The following is a 24691-nucleotide window of genomic DNA, read 5'->3' on the forward strand; positions in this document are numbered from 1 at the left end:
TCGTATTAAAAAATAACAATAAATACTATAGGTAATAAAAATAACATTTTTATGTTTTATGAATTATAATAAATATATTTATGTATATTTTGTCTTTTTTATTGACTAATAATGCAAATTTTGATTGCATATTTCGTAATTTTTTAGTTCATAAATGCATGAATATTACAGTAGTTTCAAGTGCATAAGCACTAAATTAATGATACCATTAAAATTTGTTGAGACTATTCGTTCACTAGTTTAAGGTCGCCATACACTGCACTACTACAGCGGTGTTTGCAAAATTTTTTGTCTTGGTGGTGCCGCCGCGGTGGCGGTAAAATTGTGTCCCGTTTCATTTTGCCGTAACCGCCACCGCCAACGCCACCGCCACCACCGCCGCCACCGCTACCTCCACCGCGTATTGCGCGTGACGTCACAGATTCGTTCGCCGCGTCGGCGGCCATACATTTTAATACACAGCAATATTAATCTATTTTTGATTTAACGTAAAATAACTGCAAATGAACTTATTTTTTGAACTAATCAAATAATGTATTTATGAGTGCCTAATGACCTTTAAATTTGTATAATTATTCGATTACATTTTGGTTTAATCTTTTAGAAAAAAAAATAACACTTAGATAAATAATCAGGTATATTACGAATGTACTATACATCCACTGCAGCAATAAACGAATTTTGACGCTTAAACTGGCTATTTTAGTTTTAACTCGAAACTAATATTAATAGATATAGTTGATGAGGATTGTATAATAATATTATTATCACTTTCGATCGTCCATTAACATGGGTTTCCAAAAATGAATTAATTAAATACTATGGTTGGACATTTGTTTCCAGATGATCCACTGTTGGTTCAAAATTATATGGTTGAATATATAATATTATATATTATAATTAGACCACGGATTATATGCAGTGAAAATTCAAAATACTATATTATATGCATGCAAAAATGCAGCATAAAACAATGAAACATGCATAATTTATGTTAAAATATACACTAAGGAATATAAATTAGAAAAAAATACCAAAAATTTATGATATGAAATATATTAATAAAACATAATTATTAATCAATAATTAATTATATTAAATATATTATGTATATTATATTTATTTAGAACTATAGTTCTCGTAACATATTACTAGATGTTGATCCAAGTGGTGAATAACGACGGCTGTAGACACTTTTCCGGTCAATTAGTTCGGTCGGTGTCGTATGTACTTTGTAGCAGGCTCGAACTGGCCCGGACCGCCTGGTCGGAGATTGCTGACGGGGCCCTCAACTAGTCGGGGCTCGCGGATTGTTGATTTATTATTTTATTCCATTTTTGTTTTAGATCTTATAATAATTTACAAAATACAAATTCAAAAGTGATCAAAAAATATTTTTACGATTTATAAATAATTTTAAATAATATCACTTAAGTCTATAGCTGGTGATAAATTACTATGTGGGTACAATAATGTGATATAAGAGCACAACAAAACCAGTACAATTTCGACCATTACGAATCAATGAAATATGCATACCTGGTAAAAAAAATTCTATTATAATTCTATTATGCAATCGCGTATGCACAGTGGCGTAGAAAGACTCGTTAGCGCCACAAGCAAACCTAGAAAAAAGCGCCTTTTTAGTGATTAAAAAAATGACATTGTCGATCCGATAATGATAGTCTACAGACAGACACAGACACACACACACACACACACGACTACTATATACGAATTTAATCATAATTTAATTGTCCAAAAATATGTGTATCGAGAAGCACACAATTTATCACTAAATACACACGTAGTGTGCCTAGTGTGAGTAGATAAAGAAAATCACACACATTTCAAAATGTATAAAGTAAAAATGTTTTTTTGAAGGTAGAACAGATATGAGTACAAATTTTGAAGCATAATATTGTAAATTCACAATTTGCGATTCTGGCGTAAGCACACTCCGCCTTTGCATATGCAAATATGCAAATCCATGTAATCCGCGACTTATGTATTATATTAGATGGTGTAACTTAATCGTGCATTACAATAATTATTGTACAATCAATAACAGAGAAGACTACATTCACATTTCACATTGACAGTGTACGTCTGTGCGTACTACCGATACGAAATAAAGGATATTATTGTAATAATAATGTTATAATCATAAGGATATATTTTATATCTTTAATGCTATATTATATTGTTATGAAAAATAAACATTGATAAAATTATATAAAATTAAAAATAAACATATAAGAAGTACTCTTATGAGTTATGATACTATAATATTATGAATAGTGATATTGATATATTATAATATAATTATTACAATACATAATATTATTTTATCAATATTAAACCAAAATGCGATATAATTATTTGGATAGAAATTATAAAGATTAAGATGTACTCTTAAATACATTATTTGAAAGTTTAATCAAAAAAAAAAATTAGTTCATTTGCAGTTATTTTACGTTAAACTAAAAATGAATGAATATCGCTGTGATACATATCGTTATAATACAGGTACGGCCACAACCGCAGCAAACGAATCTGTGACGTCACGCGAAATGCACAAGTAATCGCGTAACGAATTCACGAAGTCACAAACAAATTTAAATTGTATTAGTTTTTTTCTTCATGGTATGTAGGATAATTCATGCCTTAGAAAGTTTTATGGGTCGGATGGTCCATAATATGATCAGTCTGTTAAATAGATTTTACTTAATTAACAAACGAAAAAAAAACTAATCAAATGATAAAATGAGTAACAATAAATTAATAATTTTTATTAAAAATTGCTGTGAATCATAAAAAATAAAAATAAATATTTTAATTTAATACTCAATTGGCGATAATATTTTGGCGGTAAGTGCAAATTGTGCCCAGTAAGCTATTGTGGCTGATATTAGAACATAATGATACTCGTCAACCGTTGACGGGAAGACAATATAATATTATATAGTCTTGTAGCCGTAGCAGCTTGGCCCATCCACAGGGTTAATCACGTAATGTACATATTTTACTGACATAATTGTAGTTAATTAATATGAAGTTGTTCGATTATAAATTTAGTCACCGTACAGTAGTTTAGTATTATTAGTTTTTTGCCAATTAATTGCCTACAGAAACCTTTTGGGTGGTAGATACGGTGTATAATATTATATCACACAAATTACTGAACAAGAAAAAATCTCTTGACTTGTAGAATTTTCCGATTATGATAACTATTTTTTAACTCTGGCATTATAATATATTTACACGAAGAAAATTAATTTGTAAATGAACTGTGCATGTTCCACCTATATAAATATATGACTTTCAAGCGGTTAAGCATTTTGGCCTCCTTTATACAATATTTAAACCGAAATTTATACTCTATAATATAATATACATTGACAACGCCAGTTTGTAAAGCGCATATAGGATTAGACCGTCATCAAAGCTGTAGTCAAATTTCTATGGATATTATACCTTTACAATTGTATAACAAAATGTTTTATACTTACAAAAGAAGCCAGTCCTCGGTAGGTACATATGTACGTTTTACTAGACATCATTAATTATTATAATATTGACATTAGCAGACCACCGATCGCTGTCTTGGGTACTTGGGTACTGGATACACACCGGGATAAGGAAGTACTACAAAAAATATTGTCCGAATTATAATTTCCTGCAACATACAATATAAAAATAAATGCGATTAGTCTTGACACTGAAGGTGCATATTATATCCATATATAGTTTTTTCAGTCGGTCAGACGACGTCTTTATTGGGATAAAGGTCTTTGGGCACTGCTGCAGTACCTACCTATCTATATTATATGTACAATAGTGATGCGTGCCAGAAGTCTATGGCAATATACAACAATAAACTTTGCCGGTAATGTATTTCGTCTCGTTATTTATTAATGCGTTATATACTGTCAATTTTTTGCCATCGAAATACCCAAACCCATAGCCTCCTGCAGTTACCGATTAAAACCGAATAATATACTTAGTATAACGAAACATTTAACAAACATTACAATACACCTATATATATAATTTCCAAGTGTATAAGAATTCTCTCTCGATCTCTCTATGTACACACAACATATGTGATGCCCCAATGTCACGTAGTAAATTACGCTTTGAATTATATTTTATCTTCATGTGTCACCGTTTATTATCTGACGGTGAACCAGACCGTACATAATATGTTCGTGGAAATGTTCCTCAGAATTAGGGATTAACAGTCTACAATACGCACAATGTAAACGATATATATATGACGCGTCACACATCCCACAAGGCGCCGAGACCCTGTCGCACTCAAACAATGATTGGAAAGTTATTTTACCCACCACGGTACCTACTATACCTACAGCAGTGTGAACTGTGCACGAGTATAAAAATACCTTCAAAGCAATACATATAAAAATATTATTCGGTTATATCTATAAAAATTCAATAATCGTAAATATATTTTTACCATGATATAAATTATATGAATAAAAAATGTCTTATGGTATGCATTGTATAATTCAAAAAATAAATTAAATTTTTATTAGTATAAATAATATACAATTAAATAGAGATATATTATATTTAAATTTTTTTTGTATAACAATTATTATTAGATATAAAATGTTAAACTCGTGGCATGAATAATGATGGCTATATGGTTAGATAGGTAAGTGGGTTTGAAACTGAGACCCAACTTACCATATCATGGAAATTATCGTCGAGTCCATTTACCTAGTCCGCCGACCGCCAGGGAACACAAAGTATAGACAATTTGGACTAATGGGTCTGTGATGGTACCGCCCTGCTGTATACCTGCAGCAGCGGTTCCCAACTTTTTTAGTTTCGCAGACTACTAATTTTGTAAAAAAATATTTGAGGCCCGCCCATAGTATACCTATATACATTTTCATAAAATTATAATATATATTATATGTATATATACATGTACCTATATATAGTTATTAGGAATAAAAAATTTAAAAAATTTTCATTACAAAAAACTTAATTATATTATATATAATATTTAATATTATACCTATGGCTCGCGGCCCAGTGCCATGCTGAATGGGGTCCACAAGTGGTTCGCGGCGCATGGGTGGGGAACCGCTGACCTACAGTGTATAATAGTTTCCGAGAGGGTCACTGCAATGCATTTGTCAAATTTTAATTCATCAATGTAAAATTATTGATAAACGATTTGAAAACGGTCATCTATCAGCCTACACTAATTAGAGTTTATTTTATTACAATGAAATTTATTTTAATATAACATTGCGATCGTGACGGGAAAATGGTGGAATGTAGATTCCTACAGGAGACCTTGCATGTAAAAAATTAATATATTAGTTTCAACGCGATAAACAAAAAGGTACATATCATGTAAGTTCATATTAGATAAAAAAAAGATCAAATGTCAGTAATTGTATACTTCGCATATTTATGCAAATTTATGGATTTGTTGTTAATATTTATTATTATTAAATTATAATATTTAACTTTTATCCATATTGTATTATGGTACTAATTATTATTATACATACGACATACCTACTATTATATTTATTCAAACTGATTATAATGTTTTAAAAAGATAATAAAAACGGCATAACAAGATATGTCTGACATTCATCTAATACGAGTACATAATAAATTACCCGATACACATTTTCCTGTATAAAATAATAATAAGGTCAAGCCAAAATTATGTTTCCGTACTATTTTTATCAGTAATAAAAGTTGTAAATATTTTATGAGTGGAATAAATCGGATTAAAATGTCATCTTATCTATTGATAATATAATATTGTCATAATCTATTTATTGTACTGTGTAAACGCCACACATGGCAATCGATTAAACAAAAGCGATTCTAATGATTGTACTAATTCATTCACAAATATTATATCCCAATATCAGTGAGTCATTTTGTCCAGATAGGAACTAAGCAGTGACGTCATTTCAGTTTTCAATAGAGGTTTTGACCGGCCCGAATGGGTGAAAATAAAGACCGCGGTCTCACATATCTGCTTTACATTGTAAAAATACTCGGTGTATTGACTATTGACGCAATAAAATTAATAAATAAAAAAAAAAAACTACTTTCATTTTTATCAAATTACCATTTCCTCACTCATTTCATAATTATTTTAATATTTTCTACTCTAGTTGTTAAAAGCCTTTTTATTAACTAGGTAATTTAATCATTTGCGAATTTATGGACATATCACATATATTTTGGCAGATATTTTTAAAAAGAAATTGCATATTCTTATACCAATGAGTGCCAATTAACAGTCGTTTTTAGAATTTGTATTTATTTAAGATTTTAGAGATAAAACTATACGGAATATCATGATCACTGGGCAGTGTGCATACACAACGATATTGTGTTCCTTTTCCTCACAAAAAACACACACGCACATAAACGCACGAGCGCGCGCGCACACACACATACATGCAGGCACACCGATACCAGCGCGCGCGCACACACACACACCAGCGCGCGCGCACAACGACACCAGCGCGCGCGCTCACAAACCAGCGCGCGTGCACACACACACCAGCGCGCGCGCATACACACACCAGCGCGCGCGCACACCGACACCAGCGCGCGCGCACACCGACACCAGCGCGCGCGCACACCGACACCAGCGCGCGCGCTCACACACCAGCGCGCGTGCACACACACACACACATACATATACGCGCGTTCATGCGTCTAAATATAAATATATTTCAATTATCAATTAAAAATGTACCATTGTGGCAATAATTTCTTAGTACACTGCATAATATTTTCTGTTAATATTATAAAAATAGACATGTTTTGCGTTAATCTATTATACCTAATATTATTATGGTTAAAGGTAACAACCGGACACCGGTCCTTTGGGCTACTTTTAAAATCCGACGGCGGTAAATGCTCACCTTTGGCCCTTGCCCACCTCCAAATGACGTCACTGGAACTAACCAAATACGCACCTTATTTAATTTTTTTTTTACAGCCTAGGTACACCAGGAACTTCCATGAATAATTTGTTTCCCTGTAGGAACTTATTCATTTTTATATTCAAGACTCAAGTACGAGAATAAACACATCAATCACATATTATTGTATAGGAACTAACGTACAATTGTTTACCTGCTACTCTCGTGTAGGAACGAGCGAGTTCGTTTACGATTAAAAATGTACCCTACCCTTTTTAGGCGGATTCGCTTTACGACTAAAATCCAGTGTTGGTGAGTTGCGGCCCAAACCCTAAATGACGTACGAGTTGCGGCCATACAATAATGTATATATTACATATATTTATTATATACTATATTATGTCTATATATAGTAGGTAATAACTAATAGTATATAAACATCACAATATTATGTAGGTATTTTCTAGTATAAATTGTCGTTCTTATATTAATATTGGTCGTAAATAAAATAAAAGTATTCATAAAATCATAGAATATAATATATTAATATTATGACATTATATTAAATAATAAATAATAAAAAAAAATAAAAGTATAATAAATTGGTGTAATCTATTATGATAATAATGTCCAAAAAAAATCAAAGCATTCATAATGTAAGTCATATATGGTAGATAATACGATAAAACGATCTATATTATATTTATCATATTATACCTATACAAAAATATAACTTCCCATACGTATTGAACATTTCGTTTATCGTTATTCGTTTATACGGTACATAGGTAATAGGTATATAATATAATATATATTAAATAAGTAAGCTACATATGTAATGATGATTACTCGGGCCGCAACTAACCAACACCTAAAATATTATCGTGCCGGAATTCACCGGTCTCCAACACCGGAAACGAAAGGTCGGGCCGCAACTCACCCTCAGCCCTAAAATCGTACCCTTACCTTTTACTGACTATTCTCCGAATAAATAACTACTTGGGTATCTACCGTGGACATAAGTTGTATTTAGACAATAATTTTAGACAAACTGGTTTGTCGAGCACTCGTTTATATGATGTCATTCTCCATATAGTTTTTTTCATTCGTAATTTTATTCTAAGATAGATAGTAAGATCGCTTAAAAATCGGTTGAAAAACCCGATTTAGCATAGGTAATAATTGTATTTTGTCCATGTCGCGCGTAGGCCAGAGAGAGCACACAATAAAGGTGCTCCGACATTCTTTTATAATCAATACGAATATTATTATACTTTACAGTAGTAGGTAATATTTTGACTTAATTGTTATTCGTTGGGATACTTTTGAATTAGTTTATTTACCGAGTTAAATGGCCGTCTTGAAGGATTATGGAAAACCATGTTAATACTGTTAATGTTAATGTTGTACCGGACGGTCAGATAGGTAATATATTTTTTTTCCACTGATAATCTTTTGGAATAATTTTATTTGTTGTTATAATACGTTCATATCGTGAACATAATAATATGAAGATTCTCATTATTGTTCAATATATCTTACTGTTCAGAGTGCATTTCGGTGTATACACTTTTATCGCATCGTACAAATAATGCCTTTGTTAAACGTTATCGTCGACAAATGTAAAACAGTAATAATGTATATTGAAGAATAAAATATGAGACAAAAAATAAAATACAACCAAAATGGTCACAATAAAAATCGATTAGCTTAATGATACGATAAAAATAATAGATCAATATTGTGAGTCACTAAATCACACGAGTCACTAAGTCAAGAAACCATTTGAAGCTTCACAATATTGATTTAATTAATTCTTAGTGATTGCTCGTGAAAATAGGACCGTTTGAAATTTTAGGATAACTGTCTTAAATTAAAGATATCTTGACAAGATCATATTGGATTTATTCGAGACGTAGTTGTGATTTACCGGGCGATTTCGACACTACGCCTTAAATATTTGTACCCAATTAATATTTCTGAAAATATTTATATGTCTATCCATTGTCATACGAGTAACAGAGTGATGTTAGATATTCCATTTTTTTTGTTTTTTAATTATTGTTGGATTAGGGCACTATGTTATTTCAAAATATTTTATACTGTAAATGGTTTATTGACACAGTTAAAAGAAAATTATACGTCATAACAATTTTAATTAAGTAACCTACGCTTGATGAATAGAGAGGGTATTTTAGTAGTATTGATCATATATTAATAAGAAGTCATATTCTGTGCATTCATGACTTTATTTATATAATTTTAGGTCTTAACTATAGCATATGTTGTCTCCGTCTGACAAACGTACGACGACATTTTAAAGATACAAAAAAGTTATTCAAGTTTGAAATAATGATTTTAAACAATTTTTTTTGTAATTGCGATATTGAAAAATAAAAACCACGTTTCACAATAAAATATGTTCCCCTTTTAACAGTGTGGAAATTTCGTTTCATAGTTATGACTAAAGCCTGAGTGGTTCTATACCGCGTAAAATAGTTTGTGTTATGTTGTACATTTGTAAGACGGAGACAGCATATGCAGGTATAGCGTCCTATTAAGAGCACGTTAGACCCGCATGCCTTGTCTCCGTCTTACAAGTGGGTAACATGGCAAAATTTACGCTCAGCATATTATCACGTTTAGCTTGTTGGTTTAAATATAAAAGTGAATTGATCTCTTAAAAAAATTAAAGTTAACACTATTATTTAGGGCTTTTCATAGGATTTTATTATATTTTTATATTAAAGCCAGTTATGAGCATTTAAAGATATACAATTTTAAAATACTCGTAACTGGCTTTAAAATTAAAATATAATAAAAATCTTATGAGAAGCTTTAGATAATAGTGTTACCATTAATTTTTATAAGAGGTCAATTCACCCTAAATTTTTAATTAACGAAGCTAAACGTTTAAAATGAACCATGTTACGCAGTTGTACGACAGAGACAACAAATGGTCGAGTAGCGTTCCCGTTAGAAGAAGTGATGTGTTGTCTCCGTCTTACAAGTATGTAACATTTCAAAAACAGTTTAGCGCGTGATAGAACCTCTCAGTGTGTATTATTAGCAGAAACACCATAAGTGGACTTAATATAGAAGACAATCTTTTCTGTGTCGTAGCGTTTTTATTTGTTTGATATCTTTGTTACAAGTGGATAACATGGTAAATTTTACGCTTGGCGTAAAGTTTGAAAGTCGAATACAAAATAAAACAACAATATATTATATTGAATTTTTATGGGATATAATAGAACCTGTTTGGTCGTACAAAGAGTTATTATTTTCAAAATGCATTTATTTTAATGCTAATTATAACTAGTTATATAACTTTGAATTAAAAAAAAATTATTCATGAATTTATATACATGTACCTATCCCATTTTAAAATGAACACTTTACTCCGGTACAGGTTACATTCTTCACAACAGATCCGATAATATTATGTATTTTTATTTTTATTTCTTTATTAAATGTAATAGTAATAACTCGACGGATTTTTGACAAAAAACATATTATAATGATTATTATTATTATTATAATACAAAAATAGTATTTTACAATAACGGTTGTGAAATAACAATAGTAAAATATACACAAAAACCTTTGTGAATGAACAAAAGAAAAGGAATAATATTCATGGTCTCTATGGATCTGTACGCAAAACAAATACGTTTATACGTATGATTTTAAACCAATCGAAATCACTTATTAATCTTATATTTACTAGTTCCGTTAAAAACCGGAAATTTATTTATTTGTTATTATTATAATAATATTTTGACTAAAAAAAAATAAATAGACGAAAACCGGACACCTTATCGGCTCATTCGGCTCATCGCGTAGAAAAATATTGAACACTATTTTTAAGCTGTAGGCCAAATGTATTTTGACGTCAAAAATGTTTACTAAACTCAACTTAAGGATTGGTTAAAGCACTAATTAATGTTTTAATTGTAATATTCTTGCCACCAACCATTAAAAAATGACTTGTGTTTACAAATATCACGAAAATCATATAATATACAAAAAAATATCAGATTCTATAATAATTATTGTGATGAGTACCTACGTAGTTGACAGTAATACACTTTATTTTTTCTAATTTAAAAAAATATATATATAGCGTGTTAACCAGTTTAGGGAACACTGGAACAGACAGCATTTTTTCAAGTCATTTTGACCTTTAACCATGGCTCTAAAACCAAAATTGACTGAGTAAGAGCCATTGAAATTTTTATAAATTATACATTTTTACGATTCACTAGAATGCATAAAACCAATTATAGTTATTTATTATTAGTTATTTTTTGAATATTTTCACTTTTAAGTGTAATAAACAGTATTGACATATTATGGGTATTGGTAGATATGATAATTTATCAAATCTAATAATAGGCATATTCGTATGAAATAAATGCATATTATTATTGTTATGACTTATGATCTAGCATTAATAACTATTCCAATTAAGATCATCTTATTATTTAAAACCTTCATAACTTTATATTATTTTAAATATCTACTGCTGTAATCTATTTTTAATAAATAATTTTATAGCTATATTATGTTAATCTGTTGTTATAACACGTAAAAAATATGTATAAATAGTCAGTTTATCCGAATTTGGTATTGAAAATACTAAAAGTACTAGTTGCCATTAATAATAAAAAAAAAAAAAAAAATGCAATTGTGCACGACCGTACTGAGAGGGTTAAAAATTTGAAATTTATTTGAAAACGTGTATTTATGTCCCACCTAACCACCTTCCACCGACTTGTAAAAAAAATAATTGTTTTATACCAATATAATCCGGCCGAGAAATCTTTTGTTCCCTAAATTGATGAACGCACTGTGTACAACTACCTTAATCAAAGTGTAGCTAAGTAATTAAATTTGATATACCTACCTCAGTGATATCGTTTTAGATTTTTCTATACCTATGCACAGACAATTTCGATAGAACATTAAATTGTAATATTGAAAGTGAAAGATAAACCTACTTGGTTTCTTAGAAATCATACTACATCAGTATAAAAGTAGTTTGGAATTTAGAATTTTTACGAATCAGATAATTGTCAAAAAGGTCTTTAATTTCCATACGAATTACCTCCCGACGATCCTTAAGTTTTATCGTAAACGAAAAGGGTCTAATAATAGTTGCATCCCAATATGCAGGTAATAAATGCAGAAATGTTGTTTCCAAACTTCCAAACATTGTCAAACACGTATCAAAATAAGTTTGTAATTTCGAAGTACAATATAATATATGTTTACGATTTTTGTGTATTGATCTTTGATAAGATTATACGTAAACGACTAGAGGCACTAAACATCAAAGATAATATTATGTATTTGAATCTTTTCCGGAGCTGTATTAAAGGGGAGGACAGGGCAAGGAAGGCGGTCCTAAAGGGTATAATATGTTATTTGCGCCATAAATCACAGGTAAGAAAAAAAATTGTTGGGATTCAAAAAGGTAATGTATTTATTGCGTCGACGATATTGCACTGAAGTACGAATAACAATCGTTATGATATTGATATTTTATAATTTTATTAAATATGTATTTTATTATTTCCAATTTTTGAAATTACGATTAAATTTTTAATAAATTCTTCTATGTAATGTGTATTTTAATATTTTTAATACTCAACGATTTTTTATTCTTTATGTTTGATTAGTATGTTCACGGTTTTTGATTGTGACTTATAATATTAACGTTTACACTTCTTATTAAAATACCATGTCTAAAAGTATTAATATTTTCCTGATGCAATCGATACATACCTAATTATTCGTGATAAATGTATACTGGTGCAAAATGTGTATATCTTTTTAGTTAGTGATAAATCCGCCGGCACAATAGAAGTGTAGATTTCAGGTAGTCTAGAAAATTCAGCGCAATTGACAAACACCGGTTCTATGTCACTGTAACAGTCAAGCATTAAAAGGGTGATCGCAGACAATTTTTTACTATTATATTATAAATACAAGTTAAATAAAAAATAAGAAGTAGATTGTTATAAAATAATATTGTATAGGTATTATGATAACAATGAAACAATCAATAATATTATATTATAAATCTTAATATTTTATTATATCATAAATATATCAAAAGCTATGTTTTAAAATAAAATATAATATTCAAAACAATCTTTAAAAATTAGGTACATCGAATGAAGTATAATATCAAAATGACAAAATACAAAATATAATATAATACTTACTACTTATATTTACAATATAATATATACCTTATGAATATAATAGTACAAAATGTCCGCGTAATGCATTTGAAATAATGGACCGTACAAAGTGACCGCTTACCGGAAGGGCATTTGCCCCTAATTACGAGATTTTAACGGTAACACTCTGTGCACAGTACACAATTTTTTACCTGGAAACTGAAAATTCGTTTGCGTCAATAGGAAAACGTGAAAACCCAGTTAATACAAATTTTGAACCGAAAAATGACGTTTCGTTTGCGTACTATTATTAAATTAGACATATATTGTATAACTTGTTGTACAAATTTCGGTAAGATACACATGGTCTCAAAAAATTTTGGTCACGAATGTTTCAGACATATTTTATTTAACAAATTAAATTTTAAATTAACAAAAATAAGAACATTTTTAATCACACCTGTAAAGCCTGTGAAAAGTGAACAATATAATCTTAAACATAATTTTTGTTAGTTCTTTTGGATTTTAGTAGACTTTTGCCATAGTTTATGTACGCAAACGAGTTCTACGTTTTGGGCCATTTATCGCAGATATTAAAAATTCGTGTGCGCAATCGAGTTATACATTTGTACGCAAACGAGTCGCGAAAAAGGTAAAATGTGCGCAAATGGGTATCTTTTAGAGGCGTATTGTTTTGAAATAACGTAGGTAGATAGGTACAATTATTTGGAATGGAAAAATTATTAGCGATTACGCATATAGGTGTCATCTAGGGGGGCATGAGGGTGCAGTTGCAGCCACAATTTTGCTGGGGGGGGGGCAAAAGTATCATTTTGCACCCACACACAGACAATCACAACAGTAAAAAATATTTTAATTATTTAATTGTTAACAATTAAACTGATATAATGTAATTTTGATAATAAAAATAACCATGGATCATTTCAATATTTTATATCTGATTACTCAATTAATTGTACGGACTAAAATCTTAGTCCGTGATTAAATGTTAAAATAATAATAATAATTAAATAATGCAGGAAGCTAAATTCGTCACTAGATAGCGATATGGTTCAAAATAGATCATATTGTTTATGTCAGAATAAAAAGTTTTTTTAATAATATTTTTACATAATATTCATGTACATATTTGAAATACAGAGACCCAATTAATAATTATTAATAAAGAAATTTTTTACTACATTTTTTGTAGCAATAGTTATATATTAGGGGGTACTGTCCTACTGAAGGGCAACTTCCCTATGGATTTTTTTATTAATTTATTTTATTATTTTGTTTTTGTTATTACCATAAACGTTTGCACCCACATAGGTTTCTACCAAGTGCCGCCTATGATTACGATAATGTGCTCGGCGCGCGAACTCGCAAACGCGTTTCTACGAATTTGACCATATCCGAGTTACAAGTAATACTATTCCAGTCACTGTGACAACCGTGTCCGTGTCCACGCAATAGGTAGTAATAATTTTGTAATATTATTAAACTACTATAATGATTATTATCATAATATAAATAACATTTATACCGACAACGCAAACGCAGTAGACGCGAACGATTAAATTCGTTCGTATCGTGAACGATTCAAAATGTTTTGTTTCATGACTCGTGCAGACCATAATATTTTGAGATCTACGGCTATTTTAACAGAAAAATTAAATTAATTTGCTATTCTTATTATTGAAAATGTTTCTATTTCATGGAATGAATGCATTGACCAATTCGCCAAAAGAATGATAGTCAAGTTAAGCATTTTAATAAAAATATTATAAATAACAAAAATAAAATAATTTACTTACATAATAAATCCCAACATTTTAATTAATTAATTAAATTTCGATTTCAATTATGTTTAGAATATTGTTAATTTAATAAATGTATTTACATTTTTATCGAAACATTTTTATTGATTATTACTTTATTATAAAGTTGGTACTTAATATTAAAAAGATAGTTAACATAATATTTCTTGTATATTTAAATATATATCAATATAAAATATACTGATTACTGAGTGTTGTATTTTATGTTTATGAAAAAAATATTTCTAAATCTTGCTTGGCCTATTCTTTCCGTGACAAATTTAATAACTATTTAGAGTCTTCATAAGTACATTCTAATTTAATTTATACATTGATCTAAGTTTTAAAATTAATGCAAACCGATAAAGTAATTTTAATACGAAATTCTAATATGCATAAACTATATGCAAAACTACAAATAAGAAACAAAATAAATTTAATTGCTACTCAAATAAGTTGAATAAAAAAATTATATCAAATTTTGAAAAATTAGCTTATAAATATAACCAAGCAATAATGTTGTACCATATAATTTTTTTACTGACTTAAATTATATTAATGCATACATTTTTATTTTATTGACTACTTATAGGTATTACTACTAGTTATTTTTTTATTTACATATTATTATTTTTTATTATAATTTTTGTGTTTATTATTATTTTAAGTTCGATTTATGTATATTTACGAAGTTCACTATGAAAATGAAGTTTATGAACCACTATAGGTACTTGATTCAATATAGTAGCCAATTAGTGTGGACATTCTAGGGAGACAGCTCGTTTATAATTTTGAACTACATGATCATTGGAGGTAACTAGTATATGATTTATATTAAGAGGACGCTACACCCACATATGTTGTCTCCGTCTTACAAGTGCGTAACATAGCAAATGTACGCTCAGCAATTCACGCTTTAATCCGTTAGCTTAAAAATTAGAGTGAAACTTTATGGTAAGAACATTATCTGTGTTGGTTGGACGTTTTTTAAGATAATTCTGTTTTAAATTGAGTTATGTGAATTTTTTTTTTATAAGACCAATATATCGAAAGTTAAAGAATTTTGAAAAACTTAAAAATATCAGATTTTTAAAAGTATAAATAACTTTTTTTTTAATAAAGATATCAAACAAATAAAAACGCTACGACACAGAAAAGATTGTCTTCTATATTAAGTCCACTTATGGTGTTTCTGCTAATAATACACACTGAGAGGTTCTATCACGCGCTAAACTGTTTTTGCAATGTTACATACTTGTAAGACGGAGACAACACATCACTTCTTCTTACGGCGACGCTACTCGACCATTTGTTGTCTCTGTCGTACAACTGCGTAACATGGTACATTTTACGCTCAGCAGATCACGTTTAGCTTCGTTAATTAAAAATTTTGGATGAATTGACCTCTTATAAAAATTAATGGTAACACTATTATCTAAAGCTTCTCATAAGATTTTTATTATATTTTAATTTTAAAGCCAGTTACGAGTATTTTAAAATTGTATATCTTTAAATGCTCATAACTGGCTTTAATATAAAAATATAATAAAATCCTGTGAAAAGCCCTAAATAATAGTGTTAACTTTAATTTTTTTAAGAGATCAATTCACTTTTATATTTAAACCAACAAGCTAAACGTGATAATATGCTGAACGTAAATTTTGCCATGTTACCCACTTGTAAGACGGAGACAAGGCATGCGGGTCTAACGTGCTCTTAATAGTACGCTATACCTGCGTCCTGCATATCATGCTGTCTCCGTCTTACAAACGTACCAGCATAACGTTTTTAGCGATAAGACTGTTAGGCAATTCGTATATTTGGGAAAAACTATATTATGCACCGATTGTTGATATGTAAAGGTATGTTCAGTGTTGGATTAGGGTGAGGGGCACAGGGGAATGTGCCCCTCGTCAATTTTCTATAGACAATTTTTTAAAGTAACTATGAGTATCATGTAAATGAAAAATGTAGTTAATTAGAATAATACTACCGACTATTAATTATTATAATCATTATTCGCATTCGAACTGATAAAAGAGAATTTACAGCTTAAGTGTCTTATCGATACTGATTTATACCTAATTATAAGTTTTAATTATACGTTATTAATTAAATTAAAATTATACAATTTATGGGTGACCTCCACTCACCCTATCAAATATACAAGTTAACACTTGTAGGTTAGGTTAAAAAAAAGTAAGTTATATAATGGTATGTCAGTATGTGTTAATAATATCATAATATTTTTATTATTATTGTGTAGCAGGTACTTGCTCACAAATCTTTGTAAATCATGTTCGTCTATTTATAATATTGATAATGTAATTGCGTTCTATTAAAGAAGAAAAACAAAAATTAAAAAAAAACTCACATTTAAAAACAAGTAGGTATATAATATAATGATAGGCAGGTTGCATGTAAAATATGATTTTTAAATTTATACAACACGCTAACCACTCGTAGTAACACACATAATATGTCCAAGTATCTATATATTCGAACTTAATAAGTAAAAAATATAAACCTTAAATAAATATAAATTATTATCGTGAAAATCATTTTCTAGCAGAAGTGTTTCTGGAATTCCATTTTTTGAGAAATCAACCCTATGGTAGCCTTAAAAGTGTTAAGACACTAGGCATGAACAACTCATACCCAAATTATAATCTTTCGTTGTATCTTATAATCAATGTATTCATTATAAATTATCATACATTTAAAATGTATATTGTTTTATACATATTTTTCTAAAATATGACGGAGGACTGTCACTATTTCTCGTAGTTCACGCAGTTACGACAAATATCAAAACTAATACATGCAAAATGAAATGGTAAACACTGTACTACACTTGTCTATCAAGGCAAAATAATCTATTTTAAAATCAATAGTAATGTTTAATATTGGCCAATGAAATATTTTTATAATGATATTTAACAAAGTCAATTCAATGGATTGTGTTAATGATAACGTTCGTTTTACATTTGTATACCAATAAATTTATTGTTTATTTCAAATTTCAAATTCAACATTAACCAACAAATCAATATACAATAATTGTCCATCGGCGTGGTAGGGGATTTCGATAATTTAGGACATTTTTTAATTAAAACTTATTTAAACACACTACAATTTTTATCTATGCGATTAGCAATCGTTCTTTTACGATAATAGTAATTACATTGAACGAATGACGAATCTAAAATTCACCGAACCGGAAACGTTGACGGTCGACTGTGGTACAGAGTTCAACAAAACCAACGAAACCATACGATTTTCAGTTTTTGGACTATATACCTATACTATACTATATTATCAAGATTGTAACCTTTCATAAAATTTGTATTCATTTTCTCCTAAATATTTGGTCTTATTTATATAGTCACTCGGTAAAATCATAACTTATGTAAATAATATTTAAAGAATAATAAAGGACTATAACATTAAAAAAAATAAAGAAGTCCATCATATAGAAAAATTTGTATAATACCATAATGTAGTGTAATAAAAATTTGGATACCATAAAAATATATCCATACCTATTATATGCTTAGCCGCGGTGGCGCGGCAGTCATTTGAAATATTCACGAAAAATTGTTTACTGAGTATAAAGTATAAACGGCGGTGGCTAAGAAATTATGACGTCACAAGTATTTTTCAAATTCCCGTAACTGATCTAAATAATAGACACTAATAGTTTTAGTGATACCAATTAATAATAGTTTGTATGATTTAGTTATGTTTCAAAAAACCATAATAATATATATAGAAAAATCATTTTCAGTTGTATTATAATCCTTCGCGTTTCGTAAATTACCAGTCACGCGCGTCCACCGCAAATCTAGACTTTTTGTGATAATAATTAAAATAATAATAATAATATTGATGCGACGGCCTCTCTGCATTTGATTCAGCAGAAAGATTAATTTCGTCGATAAAAATCATAGAAGTGAAAAATATAAAAACAATAAGGTGACTATAATATCCTTTTGCAGTGAGTGTTATTAAACAAACAAAAAAAACATATTTTTTTTGTTTTTTATTGATCGGAATTTTATTAAAAACAACAAAATATTGAAAATATCAACCATTTTTATCGTTGAATATTGGAATTATACCAAATAAGCCTGCAACGAGTCATATCTCGTATAAATGTTTGTACATGATATCAATCACTGTTGTGTGTTAAATAAACAATGGGCAGCTCTTGTGTGCGCGCGCGACCGCACGTCTGTAATAACGAGCAACACCACGAAAATGAATAATTTCGATTTATTAGAGCTATCTTTTTCCAACAATGTTAGCCACCGGAACACTCTCTGTCTGTCTGTCTCACTCTCACTCTCTACCACACACACTCTCTATCACTCTCTGTTTCTATCTGTTTCTTTATAGGTCTATAACATGTCTATGGACGTATATATATATTCCAAATTTCCAATTTTGTGTTATATTATACTTTATTAGCTATTTAATTTCAAAGTGAATTGACCAATAATCAAATTTAATAGTAAGAGCATAATCTGATGCGTTCCATCATTGGTTAAGTTTTATAATATTTAAATTTTTAAACGAATTATGAACATTTTTAAATATTATTAATAATATAATATTACGTAGCTAAATGTAACTCGCTCGAAAACTAAAACATTGAAAAAAGCCGACGATAGAACACAAATGTCACGAATTATTTTCTCACCTTAAAGTTTGATAATAAGTCATTAAACTAATAGTAAAGCTAACTACATAACTACTTAAGATTGAAATTCCTGAATGTCGTTTATTTTGGCGCTATTGTAAAACAGAGAAAAAACAACTCGAATGCGCCGTCCACATATTCATCAGTCTCGTCACTAACCGAACATAATCCTTCGCATAGTACCACTTCCTCACCACCGCCGTCCACCGATCGTAGAACGATAAAAGACGCTTCGCACGTCGGTATAAAACTAAATAATATTATAATATTTAGGCTCAGCAGTTATAGAATTTGCATATTTTTTGTGTCCTTGGTTTTTTACCGGGCCATGCTAGATAATTCTATATCCTATATACAATGACAAAATAGAAAATCTAAAAATTTAAAATACAATTTTTTCGTAAATTTTAGAAAAAAAAATCTCCTATTCAATAGAGCAACCACAAAAAAATTGATAGTTTTATTTTATGACTGACGTAGGCGACCCATAAAATACTTAAAAATTAAAATATCGTTAAGAATCGACGCAAGAACACAGGTGATATTGTTAGCTTGAAGTTTGATAATAGATAACACAAGGTTGATTCCACTGAACAAATTTTTTTTATTTTCCTTTAGGTCAGAGAGAAAAAGAAAATAGTGCTCTGACATCCTCGAACACGTTTTACCCATACGTGCTGTCCCTGACCTTTATTTTACAAACGCATAGTATATAAACAATAATATAGTAATTAGTTATACCAATACTATCGTTCATAATTTTCAATTATGTATTGTACCGATTAAATATGTGTGGATTTTCACATTAGAATTATTTATTTTAAAATATTATCTAACTTATAGGTGAAAACATTATGTATGTGATCTTCCGTTGTTTTTCTATAATGTTTTAAATTTTAAGTGAGTTACATAGAGTACCTAAGTACATAAAATATAAATAATAAAAAGTGATCATAACTCACTTAAAAATATTAATTTTGTAAAAACAAATAAGATGACAGGCAGTAGGCAGATCCCACGCAAAAGCAATTGGATTTGAAGTATACAGGGACCAGTTATTAGTTATAAGTCATTTTGTTATTTTAAAAAGTGGATTGACTACTAATTAGAGACATAGAAATCGTTTATGGTCAGATCACTTGTAACGGGTTGTATCTTATTGGAAATTTCAAAACACTTAGTACAAGTCCACAGAATTTTCTTAAGATGACGCAACACCGGTATTTGTTGTCTCAGTCTTACAAATGCGTAACATAGCAAATGTACGTGTTTGTAAGACTGAGACAGCAAATACGGGTATTGCGCCCTCTAAATCTAAAATCCTATCTTTTAACCAGTCATGAAAAGTCAATTCCTCTATAATAATATAAAAGCCAATAACACAACATTTGGGACTGCAGATGAACGAAAATATTTTAGAATGTTGTCTGTATTATTTAAAACGGTGGAGAAGACACATGCGGGTAAACACCCTCATAGAAGGTTACGGGTTGAATACCGGTTCCAATATAGGTAAGCATACCTACCCTCTCGCCTTGCACAGTCGCTCAGATAAAATTAATTATCATCATTTTTGAGTCATCTGAAGTAAAAGAGATTAGACGAGTTTTTTTGATACATACAAATTCACAAACATATGTTTTTTGGATCGAAAAAAAAAATACAAATTATGAAAGCGTATAATATATAAATGTAGAAATACAGTAGTTGTGGAATAATAATAAAAATATTAATATTAATTAATAACGAATATTAGGTGAAGACGCCTGCCAAATTCGTAACATAGCAAGGCTTATGCGACGAACGATAAAAATTATTTTTTAAGAAAAAAATAATTTCATGTTTTTCATTTGTATAATACCTACTATGCATGCATGTGTATAGTATTATCTTCGTTGTTGTGTGAAATTATTACCTGCAGTGGTAGTGGTGGAGGGCTATAGTGGTGGTGGTATCACTGTTTGGACCGCTCATGAACAGCCTGAAACATCGCCGCTGCGACGTCGCCGCGCCACCGCCGACTCGACCGCGTTCGATCATTGCCGACGACTGCGTTTTGGCAGTTCTGTGGGCCAGCGGACGCCATCGAACGGCTTTCCTGTTAGTCGTTTGGTACTTGTCGGTGCAGCTCGTTGTTTGTTGACTTCTTCACTGAATCCTGTCGTTCTCTCCAGTTTTGTTGCATTTTTTTTTTGAATTCTCTAATTCTTTCACGTCCATCATTAATCATGCCTAGCCTTCACTGTCACTTACCACCAGACGAGGAACAAAACAAAATGCCCGGAACTGAGGACCCAATGCCAGAAATGGAGGATTCGGATGAATCAAATGAACCTGAGGAAATAACGGCGGAAATGGAAGACACAGAAGAAACCGAAGAAGCTGAAGAAATGGAGGAGAGCAGTGAAGAAAATGATGACACGGATGGATCTACCAGTGATGAGGCTTTGTCGCTCATCAACGATACATCGGTAGTCCCCTGGGTTCCTGAAATCAATTCCAGTGATGAGGGAAGAGAACGGCTATCGACCACGGTTGACGATGATACGGAACCAATGGAATTCAGTACTACTGTCGGCCACGTCCGTCAATCATCGTCTAGGAACGTAGCAAGAAGATCAAGAGCAAGATGCCCGGGTGTGAATTTTGTGAGACGTGGACGTCACAGACAACCTTTAAGGTACGGTATAACAACAACTTATTATTAATGCGTGTTTTAATGGATAACAATAACGACGGTGTTAATAAACAAACAATGTTTATAAACGAGTGTGTGCGCGTGACTTTGTGGAATGTCAATGCTGCCGGTCCCCGGTTGCACACGTGTTCGATTTTTTTCTTTCTCGTCGTTATCGTTGTCCACCATTACCGCCGCCGTGGTCGTTGGATGACAGGTGTTCGTTCCGACCCTTGTTCGAAATTTTCAAGGACACTATGATATTCGAGCGTTTAGGTCAATAATCGAGCGGCGTTACACTCGTAATAATTCGACGTATACCATCGAAACGTATCAAAACTTATTTTTTTTAAATCGTTATCATTGAGATAACGTTGCACATGTTGTATTCACGACTAACTGCTATCATTTTTTATTCCCCACAGTCAACAAGAATTAGATCCCGTGAGGCCTTTCGATCGCGGGGTCACGTTCAATGGTTTTAATCGTAACCTTGAACCACGTCGGGTTCACGGCTACTTTCATGATGTAGCCAGTGATGAGATACTGTACCGAGTGAGTTGGAGAAACCACGGTGATCGAATGGCCCGACCAATTGAGGCAAGCCTGATGCGCACGTTCAGACCGGAAATGATCGTGGAGTTTTACGAGGAGTTGGTTACAAGAAACAGATTCCTGAATTTGCATAATCGCTAGAAACCGAAACTACGATACATCATGCGGTTAGTATATTTTCATAATTATAGTAATAACATTTATTTTATAACATACATCGCATAGGAGTTTTCGGTGACTAAAATTATAATAATAATATTTACACTTTTACACGTACCTAAATAATACAGTCAATACAACCGTGTTGTTGAAATAAAATTTCTTTACGTAAAAACTATGAAGATGGACAACAATTTTATTGTCATGACTCATGAGCCATAATAAATGTATTGCATCACACATTCAGCCATTCAATTAATAATAATAAATTTTCGTTTATAAAATTACCCACAAAATTGATAAGATCCACAAATTTCTAACTATTTGGTGTTTCAAGTCAAGTTACAGTATTCATTAATCTTTAGAGGACGCTACTCAACCATTTGTTGTCTCTGTCGTACAAGTGCGTAAGATGGCAAATTTTACGCTCAGCAGATCACGTTTAGCTCCGTTAAATAAAAGTTTAGGGTGAATTGACCTCTTATAAAAATTAAAGGTAATATTATTATCGAGAGCTTCTCATAGGCTTTTTATAATAATTTCATTTTAAAGCTAGTTATGAGTATTTTAAAATTGTAAATTTTTTGTATATCTATTACTCATAATAACTAGCTTTAAAATTAAATTATTATAAAAAGTCTATGAGAAGCTCTCGATAACAATGTTACCGTTAATTTTTATAAGAAGTCAATTCAATCTAAATTTCAAACTAACGGAGCTAAACGTGATCTGCCGAGTGTAAAATCTGCCATGTTACGCACTTGTAAGACGGAGACAACAGATGTGCGTGTAGCGTCCTCTTAACCATAACCATAGATATCTATATAAAATTATCAATTTGATTTCCACACCAAAAACAGTTTCTCTTCACCCGCACATACATTTATATTTGTTTACCTACCTACAATGTTATGATTATTAATTTTTTGTTTAATAATATTGTTTTAGGTACATGATCAAGATTACATAAGAGTGCCAATGATTTTTGACTTATTTCAATATATTAGTGTTCTTCCATTTTTTTTTATTAGATACTTAAAATCTAAAATAAGTAATAATAATAATTTATTTTTTACAATAATAATTTTCATGATGTATCGATCACCTATAATAATTATGTTGAATGTATTTTTTTTTTCATTTTTGTTTTTAAACATTATTTTAAAACAATACGACTGGTAAAAATAATGTTATGGATAATGACAGTTAATAAATAAAATATGGTTTTTATTCGTAAGTATTGTATACTCATTTATTTTCACGTAGTGTTTCCTAAAAAAACGTAATACATTAAAGGTTTTTCGAAGCACCGGTCAGAAAAAAAAAAATTAAGTTCAACGTCAAATTTCAGAAATACTACGATTAGAAGTAAGAAGGTTGTAAATGTGTTAAAAGAGTCTTAAGGTTTAAGATTAAAAAAAAAAAACGCAATTTTCAGTGTACGATGTATGCTTAATACACGCTACGTATTGTAGGTCGTCACTCATCTTGTATTGCGATTTCGTTGCTCGAGAAACATTATTGAAAAAATAAAATATCATAAATAACTCATCAAGAGAACATAAATAATGTTCTTACATTTAATTTTGATGATTGATCAGGTAGATTCACCATAATATTTAAGTTAATAATACATATAGCTGGGA

At 30.3% G+C, this 24691-nt stretch overlaps 1 protein-coding gene across 1 annotated transcript; it reads left to right on the forward strand.

The window, feature by feature from the left end:
- The first annotated feature begins 21775 nt into the window (after nucleotides 1–21775).
- LOC149060108 (uncharacterized) lies at nucleotides 21776–24139 on the forward strand. The gene is made up of 3 exons (XM_089217039.1): nucleotides 21776–22334; nucleotides 22757–23053; nucleotides 23994–24139. The coding sequence occupies exons 1-2, from the start codon at nucleotides 21883–21885 to the stop codon at nucleotides 23025–23027; spliced, it is 723 nt and encodes a 240-aa protein (XP_089073165.1). The 5' UTR covers nucleotides 21776–21882; the 3' UTR covers nucleotides 23028–23053; nucleotides 23994–24139.
- The last annotated feature ends 552 nt before the right edge of the window (nucleotides 24140–24691 follow it).

This window comes from Diuraphis noxia, unplaced genomic scaffold (genome assembly GCF_037042655.1).
Source record: "Diuraphis noxia isolate RWA-SAM2 unplaced genomic scaffold, SU_Dnox_SAM2 contig0001, whole genome shotgun sequence".
NCBI classification, from domain to species: Eukaryota; Metazoa; Arthropoda; class Insecta; order Hemiptera; family Aphididae; genus Diuraphis; species Diuraphis noxia.

Excerpts from the sequence above, each read along its gene's own strand:
- LOC149060108 (XM_089217039.1), top strand. The coding sequence starts at position 21,883 with ATGCCTAGCCTTCACTGTCACTTACCACCAGACGAGGAACAAAACAAA. Across the intron at positions 22,335-22,756 it reads CGTCACAGACAACCTTTAAG|TCAACAAGAATTAGATCCCG; the intron begins GTACGGTATAAC and ends TATTCCCCACAG.